Raw genomic sequence first — 17,631 nt, forward strand, 5'->3', positions numbered from 1 at the left:
TTTTATTTGGTGACTACTGATAAAGAATCTTATTTGCATTTGAGTCCCGCTCACTGTAGGAGTTTGTACACCTGAACCCTGCTCCCACAAAAATAACTGCTAAGAAAAAAACTGCATTGCCCTTAGTATGTATAATTGGTATTAGGTATTAGGTGTTCCTAGGCTACCAGCTCCAGATTTCTGCCAGTTCTCAGTGAAGCCTTTTCAAGTGACTCTTCTATTTCTTGTCTCATTCATTCATTTGCGCTTCTTTAAAGAGTTGTTGAATTCTCTGATGTAGTAGGTTGTATTATGCATTTATCACATGTAGCTTTCTTAGCACTTGTTTTCTAGCGTAAGACCAGTGTGCAGGTCTGCTGAAGTTCCTGTGAGATGTGAACTGATGAATGCCATGGACCCAGGGACAGGCAGGTTTTAAAGAAGAAAGAACCTAAAGAAGCAGAGCAGAGCTGCAGTTAATATAATACTATGGAGGAAGGGAAACTTCAAGAGGAGGAGTTTCTCATCAAACCTCTTAACCACTATATCCTGTAGGAAACATTTAAATAGAAAGGTGTTCTCTTATTTTGCATCAGTAAGTAACAGAAGCTATGACCAGCCACCTCTTAGCTCTTTTTCTCTCTGTAATTGCTGTTATCCTACCCCTGAGATGTAAGAAGTGCTCTAAGAGTAAAAATATCCTAATTCATACTTCCTCTGGCTAACAGGTGAGGAACATAGCTTCTGTTCTATTGCCTTTCAGATGGCTGCAGTGACATTGCTGGAGGACACTGTGTGCGTGCCCATTCCCGACCCTTCATGGCTGCCATCCAGATAAAAAATACAACTGTGTGTGGAGGAGTTCTTGTGAGAAAGAAGTGGGTTTTGACAGCAGCACATTGTGAGTAAGTACCTTATACTGTGGTGTTCATAGCTCTTCACTGAGGTGCGCCAGGATATCCAAGCCTATAAGTAAAGAAAGGTAGATACTGATTTTTTTAAGGGTTGGTAAAAACTGGAGTTCTTTCACCAAGCATACTTAGGAACTTTTATTCTGCTTTGAGTTGGTTTGTTGCTTTGATCTGCTTAGTGTTCTGTTATTTGCATTGGTCAGATCCTGACAGTGCTGGAAGATAATGACTGCGCTATTAAAAGAGCAAACTCATTATCTGTGCATTTGAAACAGCAGTGTCTTAGAGAAGGGGACATACTGCACAGTGCTTAAACAAAGCTGTGTGCATGGAACTAGGTTTCAGAACACCATGAGCTGAAACTGAATTAGATGGAAACCCCATTCCCTTTCAGTTTAAGTGTCCTTTCTTAGGCCCATAAAAACTCAGATGCTTGCAAAAAATGGCGGGGCAGCAACTATGACAAGGAGCTACATCCTTTTAGTGATCCAAATGTGGATTCGAGCACCTCTTCCCAAGCTGGATATGCTGAGGCTGGCGCTCATGTTGCAGGGCTGGCTGAGAGTGAGGGACATCTAGTGTTCGCATTAGGAAGTAAAAGTCTCCTGTTTTGGCTAAAACATGTTATCTAAATCGTATTTTGCTCCCCTGATATTTTTTTTTTCTGCATTTTAAGTAATGGAAAGCAAGACAATCATAACGAACTTGTGGACATCTGACCTCCTCAAGGACAGCATGGGCAGCTTGGCCATCATTAATCTGAAATAGGGGACAGGGGTTCCTTAGAAAATAAACTTCCACATTTCTTCACTTGAGTCATGTTTGGTTGTTTTTTTTTTTTAAAAAAAAAGAAAGGTAGAAATATTCAAGCATAGCATGTGCTGTTTTACACATTTACAAAACAAAATCCTGACCTCCCTCTTTGGAGTTAAGTTATATCCTTGTGGGAGTCTTTGACCCTTCAGGGTTCAAGATATCCAGTCAGTTACAGTTGTAAAAATTTAAATTTGGAGCTACTCATAGGAAAGGGCGCTGGCTGTCTCTGGGCTTGCTGAGTGGATGGGTCTGGTCACTGATTTGGTTTTGTAACAAAGACATTATTTTGAACCAACTTAGAGTTGGCCGAGTCTGTATAATTGTGGGGAATTGAAACATCTGTTTGGTCTCTTCCTGAGGTGCACAATGGTGCCAGGCTGGATGGGACCCTGGGCAACCTGAGCTGATGTTTGATCTGCAGGTTGGCAAACCTGCCAATGACAGGATTGAAATGACATGATTGAAACTAGATGTTCTTTGAGGTTTATTCCAACCCAAGCCGTTCTATGACTAATCTGTGATTTGTCTATATATGCAGCAGCAGATTGCTTGGCCTCTCTGCACTGTTGCAGTACTTCCACTATGGAGCAAGATACATTTTAATGGAATGTACTTGAAAGAGTCCTAGGAAAGGAGCTTTGGGATTGTAAAGTAATTTCCGCTGTGTAAGTAGTGAAAAAAAATATTTTTTTCTTTCAGGCTCCGGTATGGTCTCTGCAGCTATTTCCACAAAGAACAATTCATATGCAAATAAATGAATATTTCAATGAGGCATGCAACTGGAAAGAAGAAAATAACTCTTCTTGGATTGATAAAGTCTCAATTCTATCTCAATTTAGTTTTCCTGTGTATAGTGAGTTTCTGAAGATGAAGAACAGAAAACCAGCAGTGTGTCTTCTGACAGCGTCCTCTTACTGGGTTGCACTAGATTGAGAAGAGCAAAACCAAGAAAGACATATTTGAATAAATGTTTCTGATGATATTCAGAGAGCTTGGGGGAGAGGGAGATCTGAGTTGCTTAACTTCTAATATCTATTGGCAAGAACTGGACATGAAACTCTCTCTGGGTTTTCACTGATGTCATTAAGATAGCCTTTATCCTATAACCAGGCATGTTTCTGTCCTTTGCAGGATTAGATCATGTGACCACAGGTATCCATTAAAATGTATTTGAAAGGCATCAGTACCACTAATCCTTGTGCATGTGGTCCTCCCTAAAAAATAAGTAGGCTTTTCTGTAACAATTCTAAGCTGTGGGGTCTCCTTAAAGTCAGTTATCTTACAGTTATTTTAGCAAATAACATTTACAGTTAAGAAATGTTAGTACAAGGAATGAAGAAATGTTTGTAGAGGAAAACACAATCTCATGTTAAGGTGTCACAATGAACTATATCCTTCCTATTTTTAATCAAGTTGTAAAATTAAATTGCTAATTTTGTGTTGCACAAGTTCTGTTTATCCTGAGAAATGTTGCTCTTGTCCCAGTAATGACTTGTTCCTGCTCTGCCTTAAATTATAGGAAGCAAAGATCGGATATTAGGGTTGTTCTTGGAGCCCATCAGGCATTCAAAGCTGAAAAAGAACAACAGAGATTTAAGATCGTGCACTTCTTTTCTCATCCCCTGTTTAACAGATCTTCAAAGGAAAATGATATAATGCTCCTCAAGGTACTGTTAATCACAACTGTATTATTACAAAAGAAATGTTGTTAATGGTTGTTTTGGCTGTTCTGTGATATTGAAATGTACGTTGTTTTGTTTGCTTAACAACATCACTGAAAACTCTGCTTTGGTTGTACAGATCTAGATGCAGTTACAAGATCTCTGAATCTTGTAACTCTGATATTTCAAGCCCACTCTGTTGTAAAGACACATTTAACCACTCACTGCTGCAACCCTTCTGAAAGCACAACATAGATTACAAAATGGACATGAAACCCGTTCTTAATTATTAAGGGTGACCACATGAGGCAGAATTATGAGTAAAGACCTAGAATAGTTCAGCTCTAGGAACACAGAGCTCATAATTGAAGAATCTCATAATGAAGAGGGCTCATGATACTGTGGAATGGAAAGATATCCTAGATTGTACAACCATCATCCTGTGTGCCCTTATGAGGCAGAGACGTACAAATTTCCTGCATACCAGCTCTTGGCTCAGCCTGGTCACATGGGGTGGGCATGGGTGTTTTGAATAGAGGGAGGCTTGTGTCTGTGCAGAAAATCTGCAGCTGTTCTGGAGAACTGGCGATGGAGGACTGTGCCCTGTACAACAGTCTCAGTGCCAACCTAAAGCCCTCAGGAAAGATGAGAGTTGTACATCATTTTGTCTGTATCTTTAGAAACTTCATGACTTTTGTACAACGCCTAAGAAATCGTGGATGGATTTTTATTCATTTATTCAAACTGTGCTTTACTGTTATGTCTCTGTTTATAAGCCATAGCGGGTTATTTGATGAGAATGGACTCTATACTAAAATGGATCACTACAAAGAGTTATTTCTAGAGCTAACAGCTACAGGTCCGTTCCAGAATGACAAAGATACCTTAAAATCCTTTGTCTGACTGTGACTCAGCAACAGGAATAATGTTAGAAGCAGGGTTCACCTCCTGTTGCTACAGTTCTGTTCTGATGGAGTGCTTAGTGGCTTGGGGTAAACCTTTGCTCAGAAGTTCTCAACAGCAACAGAGTTAATAATCATTAGGGATTTTTAATTAAACACATAATTCATTACAGTACCTTTTAAAAAAAGTATAAAGCTAGAATCTTGTAACTGACAGCCATTCAGTAAAACATGTAAGCATTTGTGAAGTTAATTTGCAGTGCAATGACCATGTGTAAAATAGAAAGAATGCTCAGTTCAGTAACTGCAAGTCCTTACAGTGCATTGAGTATGTGTGTTATTGTTTGCTATATTTTCATTTACAGTCCAAAAAATGACCTCTGCCAAAGGATGAAACTGTCAGATAAAGGCCAATAAAATATAGCATATAGTTTGGATCATTTAAGCCCTTACTCTCTCAGATTTAAATCTGGCAGTCTGAAGAGTTCAGCTGAGACCTCTGCTGTCATGTCTAGTTGTTTACAATTTTTCTTTACATCTGTGGTGCTGAGCATATTGACTCCCAAGTGCTTTGGGACTTTTCTGTTTGTCACTTAAGTCTGATTTCAACACAGTAGTTTAGTGCAAGCTGGGTTATTGAATGGATATACATCCAACAACCTGACTCCTACACAGGTTTTTAGTTTTCTACAGTAATTGGTGGAAAATCTGGACTTGAATTCATAGTGCTGTCATTGATCTGGAACAATCAGAAAAGTACTTCTGGATGTACAGAAGTGTAATTAAGTTCAGAATCAGTTCCTAAATACTGAAAAGCGTTTTATTAGAAAGAAAAGTAGTGGTAAAAAGAGACCATGTAGCTAACTGAATTGAAGATTATACTTCCCAGCCTTTCTGCATGAGAAAGATGTTTATTTATTTATTTTTTTTCAGCTGGATCGTATGGCAAATCTGAATAAATATGTGAAATGTTTGTCCCTTCCTGACACTGGTGAAGATATCAAACCTGGCTCAAAGTGCACAGTGGCCGGATGGGGAGAAACATCTCCAGGAAAGCTGCCAAAATGTCTTCGGGAAGCAACTGTTAAAATTGTTGATAGAAAAGACTGTGAGAGAAAATATAATAAAAAGCAAAAAGTCTTGAAGATAACCAGGAACATGTTGTGTGCTGGAGAGAAAATGATGTTTTCAAAGAGAGATGCTTGCAAGGTAAGAAGCAATTAAAAAGAGAAAGGGATGTGCTTTTAATTACCATACTCCTTTCACTAAGGACAACAGTGCTGGGGAATTACCTCAGTCCACTGCAGATGTGTTTCTTCAGATAAGCTGCTCTCCTCAGGTGTTGTTTATAACTAACGGACAGAAAGAAGAACTTTCAGAGTCTGAATTATCTGATCTTTTCCAGATGCCCGTATCTAACAATACAAAATTGAACATGCTTACACAAGGTGCACATGGCACTGCATGTTTTTCTGGAGAGAGAAAACCACACTGATCTTTCTTTCTGTTTCGTTTTAGGGAGACTCAGGTGGGCCACTCATCTGTGGCAGAAAATACAGCGGGATTGTTTCCTTTGGAGAAAAATGTGGAATGGGAGACAAGCCTGGAGTTTACACGCGACTGACTGAAAAATACATTGATTGGATTAAAAAAACCATTTCTCTTAATGGAGAGGCATGAGACAGGCAAGACAGCCCCAGTAAATAGAGAGCTGTGCTTCAGAACAGGGTGCTGCCTTGGCGTGCCAACTTTACAAAGTGCTTCCTGGCATTACACCTTTACAAATCACAGCTTTCTGAGTTTAAAAGGCAGCAGTATTCCCTTTTGTACGGATAATATTTGTTCATCTTCAGTAGGAAATTGCCTCTTAGATAACTCAGTTTGTGGTTTCACCCTGACTTTTAGTGTGACTGGAAAGTGATGTCTTCTTTTTCATTGTAGCTGTGACAGGACAAAATTTTTGAATGTGTTTTCACAGAAAAATTCCGTTTTTGACTGATAGTGAATATGACATCTGTTGAATGAGAAAAATTAGTAAAAAAAGTTCTATGTTCAAGTTTAAATGTTCAAGTCCTTCATTTTTACATTTTAAAAAACCAAATACTTTAACTATTACGGAAAATTTCTTTACCTAGATTCATTCTCAGAACGAAAATAAAAAGCCAGCAAACATTTTTCCAATTTATCTTACATAGATAGCACGAAAAAAGAGTAACTATTCATTATAATGGGTGTAATTATACTTCTCTAATACCGTGTCTGTCTATCAGCTAAACAGAGATTTTAGATTTTGTAGTGGATTTCAACAGACTTCTAATAACAGACTTACCTTCTGTGTTTCTGAATAAGCCTGTGGTTGGCTTGCTGTATTCCCATTGTCTTCTGAGCGTTCTTGAGTTTCTTCCTTTCCAATTACTTGGAAGTGACAATCTACAGAGTTTCTGCAGTTCTGTTGTTATCATATTAATCTGCATCCATACTGCGGATTTCGGGGTCATTTGTATATTCATATTCACATATGAATAAATAACTCCAGCACATCAGCATACTGGCCTTGGTTATTGATCAGCAGCCGCACCACTGAACTGAGCAAAGGAAAGGTATCTTGTGGATAGTGTGTAGGTAAAGGAACAAACAGGCCTTGCAAATGTGTACTGGTGATCTGTCCCAGAGTAGCAAAACTTGCCTATATGGTTTATGGAAGCTTCATCCTATTCTCACTGAAGGTCATGGCAAGATGTTAAAAGATGCTGGTGAGAACTGGCTCAGGCCAGGAACACAGAAATTGGGAAAAACTGGAACAAATGGGCAAATGATATAAGAGAGCAAAGAACAATATGCTGTTGTTCATACTTTTCATTTGGGAGGTCTCAAAGGATGCTATAGATAGTAACTAGTATCTTTTACGTTTTTAAGTTAAATGACAGCAAGGATATCTTACTTCCTATCCTTACAAGAGACTCTTCAAAGCCCCATACTGCAGTAATATTGGCATTTCATCTCCCAGAGACAAAGATTTTCCACACACTAACTGTATCTTAGTTTCTGGTGAGCAGTAATGCCAGAATGCTTGAGGTTGGAAGGCATCTCTGTAGGCCGTCTGATCCAAGCCAGCTGCCCAGGGTCACATCATATGTTCACAGAACTGATGCAGCGTGGAAGCCAAAATCCAGCAGTTAATTCTGATTGAGCTGTTGTGTATGCAAACTTCTGCAGCGCCTTCACTTCACTTGGAGCATCTCTTCCTCTTAGTGGTCGTGTAGAAGGTTGAAGGGCATTATTGCCAGGCCTCCAGCTGCTAGAACTAACTGCCCCAAGAGCCTGCCCTGTCATGAGGCCCAAAGCCACAGCATGGGAGCCATATAGCCAGGCTCACGCACGTGCCTATGTCCTGGCCTGGATTCAACCCATCCCAGGAGATATCGGTGATATACATATAGCACGACCAACAAACTCCTTGCTGTCTTCAGCCAGCACCAACATCGTGCTAATTGCAAGCCACAGCCAGCTCAACCACTCCATCCTACCATTAAGCATTTAGATATACTGACTATACATGGTATTGTGAACAAAAAATACGCAGCTTTGCTTTCCATTTTGACAAGGGAATTTGAGAACAGGTTTCTCAATTGCTGAAAAAAATCTGTATTTGGTATAGTTCCAACTTTATTTTCAGTGGACATAAGTAAATTTTTGATGTGGAATGTATGGAGGTACACCCAGATATCCAACCAAAAAATCATGATCTTTGATTGTATCTCTTTAGCAGACATTCATAAAACTTGTCTTATCAGAGAAAAACATCCCTCGCTTCACAATCATGCCTTATTCATGTCATGACTTTTTGGCAGTATGTACATTTGTGAACTGATGTTTACATTGACTATCCTACATATTTTATATTTGATCCAAGACAATCCTTTTTCACTCACTGTGACCTAAGCACATTGAAAGTTTGGACACCCACACCCTGGCTGGTACTTACATGAATTCTCTGTGTGTTGCTATATGAGGATTAGAGTCCAGGAATACATATACACACATGTACACTTGGGCTTTATATACACACACACTCACATGTGGCCACACATGTAATATCAGACCTTGTCCTGCTTTCAGAAAAGTGGTTGCTTTTCTAAGATAAATGGCCAGCATGCTTTTGGCTCCATGCACGTGGGTGGATCAGTGCCTTGTCCTTCTGTGCAACAGCACAAAGACAAATGTTCACCTCTAGTAGTACTAGCATTCCATACCACAAAACAGCTTATTCACGAACATCCAACATGTGGGTTCTGAAAACTGAATGAAACCATGCAAAAGTGTTGTGGGCAGTCAATCCACCCCACAGAAAAGCAAGGGGATAAACATCTGTCTTGCAGTAATGACTCAGATTCTCACATTTGAGTGCTTGCCCACCAGCCCCTCTGGGTCACACGCTGTGTACGCCAGGATCCCCACTGGGGATGCAAAATGCTCTGCAATTCTGCATTTTATTAGCAACGGTGAAAGCACGCAGTGGAAGCACACACAGTTCTGCAACAAAGAATAGGTGCATATCACACATCTAGGAAAGACGGAGTAATTTTAACTATACAGGTTGACCACAAGCATCACTGCTGAAACCACTGCTGGCTGGTTCTCAGAAGTGTTCTGAAAACAGGAAAGCCACAGAAAGTAGTTCCAAATACATCACAGTTCTGTAACAACAGATATGCATGAATCCTGACAAAAGTAATCTCACGTTCTTAAGAAACTAGGAAGAGCTGATCTTCAGCAGATAATGGTGCCGTTTACTGTACATTTACTGCTCCCAGCACAATATTTGCAGTTTCATTTTTCTTCAGAAGGAGAACTCTCTTCTTGTCTCTTTTACCCTTTCACACCCCAACACTAACCTCTAAGTTTTTGTGGGGTGTTTCTTTTCAGTTTCTTTTCACATTACTCTCCAGTTTCCAAATACTGGTTCCTTGTACAAGATGAATTCCATCATAATGGTTTTTTTTTGGTTGTTTATTTATTTTTATTTTATTTTATTTTATTTTATTTTATTCTATTCTATTCTATTCTATTCTATTCTATTCTATTCTATTCTATTCTATTCTATTCTATTCTATTCTATTCTATTCTATTCTATTCTATTCTATTCTATTTTTTATCTTCATTGGAAATTCTGAGTAGATTAATGGAGTCTTGTGCCAGAAATCCTTCTGCCCTAGGCTGGAGCTAGACTCTATCTACATTTGTACTTTGCAGCTTGTCTAAGTTTACTTAGTTTTTGCCAAGGTTGCTTTTGTTTTTATATTTGCAACTCTCTGTGTTTTTGTTGAGGTCTTTTAGTTAAGGGTGTTTCATAAGGAGCTGAGCAGCCTGATGCATTGCTCATAGCCTGTTACATAGGCACAAGGAGCATCTGTGAAGGCTGACCAGGTCATGCTTTGACATGAAGCATGGCACAGACATATGATGTCTGGCAGTGCAATGGAGCAAAAAATGCTGGCATATGGCTAACAGCTCTCTATCCAATAGAGGGAGCTGACAACTCACTTTCACATGTTGCATAGGGATGTAAATGCTGGTTACATTCAGTCCTTCAATTCTGCTGCCTCACCTTTGTACAGAGCAGCAGTGACTGATGTTTTGTACTTGTTTTGTTTGTATGTATAGTGCACTTTATGTCTAATGTGGGAATTTTTTTTTTTCAAACAAAGTTCTAATTGTCAGTACAGAAGGTGGCAGTGTCTGTTGTCAACAAATGTTGCTTCCTGAAAACATACATGTTTGGAGCACGGTTTGCCTTCTCAGCTCTTTTTCAACATCTTTTGTTTTATCTTCTACAGAAACACCTGCCTGCAGCAAGCTGTGTAAGTAACTTTCCTTCTGGGCAACTCAGTCTGGCATCAGGAAGAAACATTTAGAGAACAAGATTGAAATAGACAAAGCCCTTAGATTTTCAAGATAACTGTATTGGATATTTACCAAAAAGAATTAAAGAAGACTCTTTCAAAGTCGAAATATGGCAGTTTACATAGGCTGGCAAATTATAGCAAGGGATGCTAATATGACTGTGGAATCTTGTAACACTATGTTGTAGGTTCCAAAATTCATTTTCATGTCATTAACAATTTGGTAGCTGATTCAGATACTTCCTGTGGTCATTTGAAAAAGTTCTTTTTTGGTTATTTACTAATAATATGTACATAGATTGTTCTGAAAGTAATGCCTTCCATTTACTTCCATGGATACTACAGTAGATTAAAGGAACACAACAACACTACTTCGTAGAGTAATTTCTCAATACAAAATATTATTTTCCAGCATTGTTATGAGCATTAGCTATGCATTTTCACTTGTGGAGTCTGCAGGCCACACTAGTAAAAATCTACATGGCCATTTGGAATATGGCTTGTCTTTCACATTGTTTTAACCACTGCTGAAACAGTGCCTCACTGTGCTTATGTCCAATGTTTGGTCTGAATAAATGTTCAGCAAGTGTTGATGAATGTCAGTGGGTGCCATTTTTTAAGCATGGAGGAATTCAGTGATACACCTTTGCTTCATGAGCACTCCTGTGTCAGACGACGTTTTGTCAGACTGCCTGTCAGCTGCCATCTGTCATGCAGCAAAATGTAATGGGATATTTGTAGAAAAGTTCAGCCTCCACTGCAAAACCACCATCTGCCTCTGATGTCATGGGCCAACATAACAAAATAGGAGGTATTACTTTCAGAGCAGCCCTTGTAATGAGCACTGTATAGAAAAATGCAAGAAGGTTAAATTTATGTGGAATTCAATTCAATATGGCCCAGGTTATTCCAAACTGTTGCAATCAGCTGTGAAACATGCATTGCAAGTCTGCCACCAATTTAAAAAATGTACTTGAATTTAAAATCCCCGGTGAGATCCAAATCATTGTTATGAAAAAGAAAAAACTACATGAGAAATACGAGCAATAACATTTTAATAAAAAATGGAACAGGAACTAATAGATCTTAGCAACCTCCAAATGAACAACTTAGACTCAGTGCGTAAATTGTTGAGTTTCACAAGTCTCATTTGTACCTACATTTGGTTGTAAATGTAAGTATTAAAACACTCTTACAAAGCTTTACCTCAGTAAAATATCAAGCCTCTTCACAACCACATAAAAGAAAGAGATAAACAATAATTAAAACTGAGAAGAAAGAAAATGAAAAAAAAAAATGTTGCTTTAATCACTCCTGTCATTAAAAAAAAAAAAAAACAACAAAAAAACAAAACACATCACGAGCACTTAGTTAACTATTTTCATTTAAATGAATAAGTGACAAACGATTGTTTCGTTGGTTATCCTGAAATCACGTAGGTGAGAAGATGTAATTTTTAGGTTTCTTGGACCACCCACATCTCAAACTGTCACTGCCAACATTTGATCTGTATACCAGATAAAAGCCAATGATTAAAAGGAAGGATGACTAGCTTGCGTACAAAACATGTAACGCCTTCAAATGACAACGAAATTGCCATCATGCTGACGGTGATGTGGCTTTCAACAGTTAAACTCCAGGGAATGTGCACCTGGCACGAAAAATCATAGCCCTGTTCCTGTCCTCGTCCTGTTCTGGTCTCAGCAGAATTCCAGGTAACAAATGGCCACACAGCACGTAACTATTCGTCTGCCTAGCCCAGCTCTACTTACTGGTGGCAGTGGGTGGGTTTCAATGAGCACAGTTACGTGTGAGTCCTTGATTCAGGCAATGAACAACAACAAAAATCCTTTTCCTCAAGGTTAGCTATAGAGAACAGATACAATTCTTTTCTACTGTTGTTTTATTACATGAAAAAGCATTTTTCATTTTGTAAACCAGACTAAGCAGCTCGAGTCAGAACTGGAGGTCCTGTTGTCAAATTCTGGTCAACCTAACCTCATGGGATCCACATCAAGGAATATCTGCTGGGCCACAGCTTTGGGGCTGCTTTCTGTGGTAAACAGCCATCTGTATGTAACTGGCCTTCCCCTCAGCCCCCTTCACAGCCCCTTGACAGGCAGGATGAGGTAATGCACAATCACTCAACAGCCAGACAACTTCTATGGACTGACTTATGACAAGCCAACCCTCAATACATGATACAGCATTTCTGATTGAAGTGTTTCTGATTGTAAACTCTTCAGAAAACATACATTAAATAGCCTATTCCATCGGGGCAGGAGGCATCTAATACAACCTATAGTTATTTTTCAACAGTTTGGAAGATAAAAGAGTGGTATGGAGAAATAACACATTCAGCCTGTTTGGTTCATAATTTGGGAAATCAGCTGCAGTTTTGAATAATTTAATCATTTTTTTCCTTGGCATTTGTCTTAAATGATTAGGCTTCTGGGTTTTTGACTGTATGGCTAGAATTTAAACTAAGTTTCTGATCAAATTATTAAAACTGATCTATGAATAAAATGAGAAAAGCAATAAACTCTCCATGTTTTATTTCATCCTCTCAAGTATTTTGATGACATATAAACTTTCATAAATTACCAAATTTCTGAGAAGCCTCTTTTAAAGTTCCTTTAATCCACTAGCATATATTTTATCTGTTGTTGAATTTTAGTTAAAATAGGCCAACATTACGATCTTTTCTACATGAAATAATTCATTTCAAGGAGATTTGCAGCTTTGGATTCAAAATATAAGTAATCTTGTATAAAAAAAGTCATTTTCAGGTCAATCCATACCTTATGCACTAGGTTAACAGAATTTACTTAGTTGTATGTTTACAAATGCGAATTTGTCTGAGGTGAAGCAGGAGGAGCTTGCCTGACAAAGAACTCCAGGTCGTGTTCTGTACTTGTAAAGCTGCATGACAATAAGAGCATTTTTTCTTGTAGCAGTATATTAGGAAAGCAGAAAGTAATGAGATCTGAGCTGAAGTAGACTTGGAACTGATGAGGATATTCTTTGGTTTGCGGTTGGTAGTTCTAAGCTTTCTGTCAGTTTTGTTGTTTAATGGAACACAAACATCACAGGCAAAGTGCAGATGTTACTCCTCATTGCTTTCTAATTAGAGCTTGTACGCAATCATTCCTTTCCTTACGTTGTGTTCAAAACACACCAAAAAGCCCTTCATACTGGATGTGGATTTGGTAGTTGTATTCAGCAGTGCCACTGTTTTCTGACCTCAGGACCCTTACTGCAGAAACTATCAACAAGTACTCTGGCGTCCACCTGAGGGTGAGCACAGTGTAATGTATGCACCCCAGGAAAAATAAGCAAAAATGTATTCAAATAAGTGATATCTCTGCTATGTGATTTGTGGGGCAGAGAATGTAGGAAACATACGTGCACTTGAAAATCCTGTTAACTCCATGGGGAAATACATCATGGGGATCTGTTGACCTGCTTGGTGCTAGATCCCACACTGTTCTGCCAGACCTTGATGGGGTTCCTTTTCATGGAGGCCAAGATAATGACAGAAACTGTGCCCAAAGCTATTCACTGAAGTAGATGTCAGTTGCACACAACATGAAAGTGTCTGAAGACTGTCAAAATTCTTCTTCTGGAGCAAGGCTCTGGTTTGGTTAGCATGATGCCTCAGAGGCTTCAGGATGTCTAAATGAGCTGGAGAGAGCGTGAAGACTGCAAGCAAGAGAAAAATGGGATGAAGATCTACATTCTTGTTCCACTTTTGCTTTTAGGAGATGATTTTTGTGTGTGTGGCAAAAGTTGGTCAGTGAAAAATAAAAGTGCTCTGGAGACATTTAAATAAAGAGAATGAAATGCCCCCCGTGAAGAAAAGACTGTTACTGAGGGCTAAGAGTGAGATAGGGAAGTTTTTATCCCTGCTTCTCTGTCGTGCAATCTTTTCATCTCACTCATATCTTACGATAAAAACTGGCACTCATCCTACATAAAGAAAATGCATGTAGTGCTGTAGAAGATTCTGTAACAGCTCCCGCTGCTGTTAGACCTTGGTTGGCCCTTTGCTAAAGTTTTATCAGCTAGGAGATGCCAAAGTCCTCTTATGGCCTTCCTGGAATCACCTTATTATTCTGGAAAATATTTATGCTTCAAAGATGGGTAGTTATGAAAAGGAGGAGTGATTTTTTGCTAAAGATAAATAACAGTTGAAACAAATGTTATCATTTTGTGTATCTAAATGAATTAGTTCAGATTGTTTTTTTCTCTGCCAGTAGAAAGGCTGTTATCCTGTCAACAGGGCAAAGAATACATATAAATATTTTCTCTTAAAGACATCTATCTCAAAGTTATACAAATAATAACATCTTACACATGTGACTGCAGACCTTCTTGTTATCATCCCAAGGAGTACAACATGAGCTGAGCTTTTAATAGCTTTCTTGTTCATTACAGGAAACAGCTACTTAGTCAAGTCTCAACTATACATAAAGCACAGCTAAGTTTTTTGCGTGCAGTAAGATAACTGTGCTTCTTTAATGGCAACAACATTTTCAAAAACGTATTTTAGTACACAAAGAGAGAAATCACACTAATATATAAGGAGTAGTTGTATTGACAGTCATCCGTATAGATTTGACACTTTCCTTTTTTAAAAAAATTTTTTTAAATTAATGATCAAAATCAGCCAGGGCTACAAGTAAACGGATACACCCCATCAATACCAAACTTTTTGCTCCTAATTCCTAGGATCTGAAACCCAAGTAGTGCAGTGAGATTCTGCATGTGTGCCATAAACAAACGTTTGTTACCCAGGAATTTGGCTTCTTTTCCAGAAACTGATAAAGTCAGAATACATTTACCATTCAGACGGAGTAGGGAAAGAATAAGGAGCACGATATTTGTCATTTTATTGACCACTGTCCATATCTCACAACAAAATTAATGAAAAACTTTGTTCCAGACTGACAAGTTTTATTCTCGCTTTGTAGTAAACACCTGTGTGGCAATCGAGCAATGAGTGTATATTCCTAGATCAATTAATTATGTCAAATAGAAGGGGAGAAAATCTCTGTCACATTATCTCAGGTTTAAAAGTACAAACAATATTGGCAGTATATATGCACCTGGGCACCCATGTAAAACCATGCAAAGAATCATCATTTACCTACTCTTTTCTTTAATCTCTGAAGATGCTGAATGTTTGAAGATCATTTCCAAGATGTTTTCCTCAGATTCTTGGAACTCAAGAACTGAAAGATAGTGGAGATGTTTTTCTGCTTGGAAAACCTTTTTCCTAGATGGACACATGGCTTGATCAGAGTGATTTAAATTACTAGTTGAAATCTCACAAGAGAAAATCTGCTGATGATCTATTGATAGGGTGGTGGGGTGGTAAAGGTGGAGCATTGGTGGATTGGTCAAATTTACTATTACATTCAAAAAGGTAGATTTTCTGAAGTAGAGAGAAGGTATGTGACTTCCTCATACTTTCAAGAAACTCTAATGGAGATCTAGGAGCTGAGAAGCCTTTCTTCCTCTGGAAACACAGATGATTTTATAGTTGTAATTAAAGATCTCAGCACAAGAGAATCCTAATCTATTTTTCATTAAGTTTTCCCATTTCTAATCTGCCTTTTTATTGCATGTGACAGATCTAGTCTTGTTTGCTTTGCAGAGCACTGACCACTGTTACCATGTAGACCATTTCCATCACTCTGAGACAATTCTTGTCCCTTAAACACGCTCTCCAAGCAGAGTGAAATTATTTGACTTGATTCATAAACTGATTGAGAGGAAGCCAAAAGGTGCAATTACATTGCTTCCACATCTACTTTGGCTTTCAGCTTCAGACTAGGCATGCCACTTATTTCTGTGTGTAGTTATATGCAGATATATTTCCAATATTCTTTGTCGCTGCTGCAGCTGAAGCTCTTTGCAGGTAAGCCCATGGCTACTCAGGTCTGCACATAGGTACCTAATCTGCCCTGTTCTCTGCATTGCACCTAGTCTGCCTGGAGAAAGGATGTAAATATCTCTTGACTGCAGCAAGTAGGAAATGTCCCAAAGCATCTATTTTTACCAAAGTGAAGCTGGGTTGCCATGCTACAGTCGAAACAAAGAGTAATTAGTAATACACTGAAAAGATACAAGAAAAGAAATCATACAAAGGGGAGTCCTTGCTGGTATCTCACTTTCCTGATTCTTATCTTTTACTTCCTATTTCTGGCTTTTTATTCTGGACTTTGCAGCTCTGCTTCCTTTTGGTGTTTCCCTTTGAATCTTAGCTTGTTGTACTGCATTGTGCTTATTGCTTTTAGTAAAGGAAGCCTAGGAAAAGGTTGGATCATTCAGGAATGCACAGGAACATATTTTTAGTTTAAGGACTGCCTTTTGGAAAACAGCAATAAGGATCACGTGTTAAACCTTTTCCAGTGTTAAAGGATAATGCTTCCTGTTTAACCAAACTTACATGTTCAAAAGACTGGCTGACTACAGCATTCAAAGTGCTTAAGTTAGAGTTGAAGAGACTGACATTCTGCTTACAGAATAAAATGAGCTAAGCCTTGGAGTATTGCCTTTATGGTTAGATTGCTCCTGTGCATCGGCCACATCCGTGTGTCACCAAGTGTGTCATTTCATAGTGATCTTCAACAGATGGGTCAAGCTTTTCAAAGGGCATAAATACAAACTCTAGGCTCTCAAACAAATTCAGAAATGGATTATTTGCAAACAAAGTAGAAAAACTGAAGTACTCATTTGGAACTGCAGTACATAGTTCACTGATGCTGAAGCAGTAGTTACACTACCATAGTGGTAAAACATAGTGCAAACACCATATTATATGTGGCGATGTAATTATGACGTAAATTGGCACTTATTTCTATTGTAAATTTGAAAAAAATTCAGCATGGATATGATCTGATCCAGAATATCTTCCACTGTTAAAGTATATTTATTCTGCAAGTTAAATAGTGGTGTCAATTTTTCTGCTGTTGATAGCTAGGGAAGCTTCATTAATTCCCATAGTAGCAATTTTCAAGGGAGGGCTCTGCAGGCTCAAGCTGTTCATTGGAAATAAATGCTTAATGGATTCAACAGGTAAAACAACAAAGGAACACTAAAACCAGAGGGAGCAAGCACTGGATTTATTTCACCACTTGGTCAGTGGACAGTATGGAAGATCATTATTTCCTCCATGGCACTTATGTATATGCCAGACCTCTATCTGCTCATATTGTTTTCTTCCATTACATGTATATTTTGATCCATTGTAATAATTTACTTTGGCTTCTATCTCCAAGCACAGAATACAGTTTCCATTTTATTCCAAATAATATTGGCTTGTTGCTAGGGAAGCATGCTGATTTCTTTTACAATTTCTTTTCCTCACCACATCTGTGTGTAATTTTTTTCTTTATCATCTCCGTAGGACATTTTCCCTGTGAGAAACCCAAATGCGAAATGCTGCCCTTTC

At 38.5% G+C, this 17,631-nt stretch overlaps 1 protein-coding gene across 1 annotated transcript; it reads left to right on the forward strand.

Annotated features, from left to right (window-relative positions):
• Positions 1 to 558: 558 nt before the first annotated feature.
• LOC128074381 (granzyme K-like) lies at positions 559 to 6,815 on the forward strand. Its single transcript, XM_052670180.1, has 5 exons — positions 559 to 651; positions 743 to 884; positions 3,226 to 3,373; positions 5,203 to 5,478; positions 5,788 to 6,815. The coding sequence occupies exons 1-5, from the start codon at positions 591 to 593 to the stop codon at positions 5,947 to 5,949; spliced, it is 789 nt and encodes a 262-aa protein (XP_052526140.1). The 5' UTR covers positions 559 to 590; the 3' UTR covers positions 5,950 to 6,815.
• The last annotated feature ends 10,816 nt before the right edge of the window (positions 6,816 to 17,631 follow it).

This window comes from Tympanuchus pallidicinctus, unplaced genomic scaffold, assembly GCF_026119805.1.
Source record: "Tympanuchus pallidicinctus isolate F22 unplaced genomic scaffold, pur_lepc_1.0 scaffold9, whole genome shotgun sequence".
Lineage (NCBI taxonomy): Eukaryota > Metazoa > Chordata > Aves > Galliformes > Phasianidae > Tympanuchus > Tympanuchus pallidicinctus.

Coding starts and splice junctions, on each gene's coding strand:
- LOC128074381 (XM_052670180.1), top strand. CDS start 591: ATGACCAGCCACCTCTTAGCTCTTTTTCTCTCTGTAATTGCTGTTATC. Junction 652..742: donor TGTTATCCTACCCCTGAGAT/GTAAGAAGTGCT, acceptor ATTGCCTTTCAG/ATGGCTGCAGTGACATTGCT. Junction 3,374..5,202: donor ATGATATAATGCTCCTCAAG/GTACTGTTAATC, acceptor ATTTTTTTTCAG/CTGGATCGTATGGCAAATCT.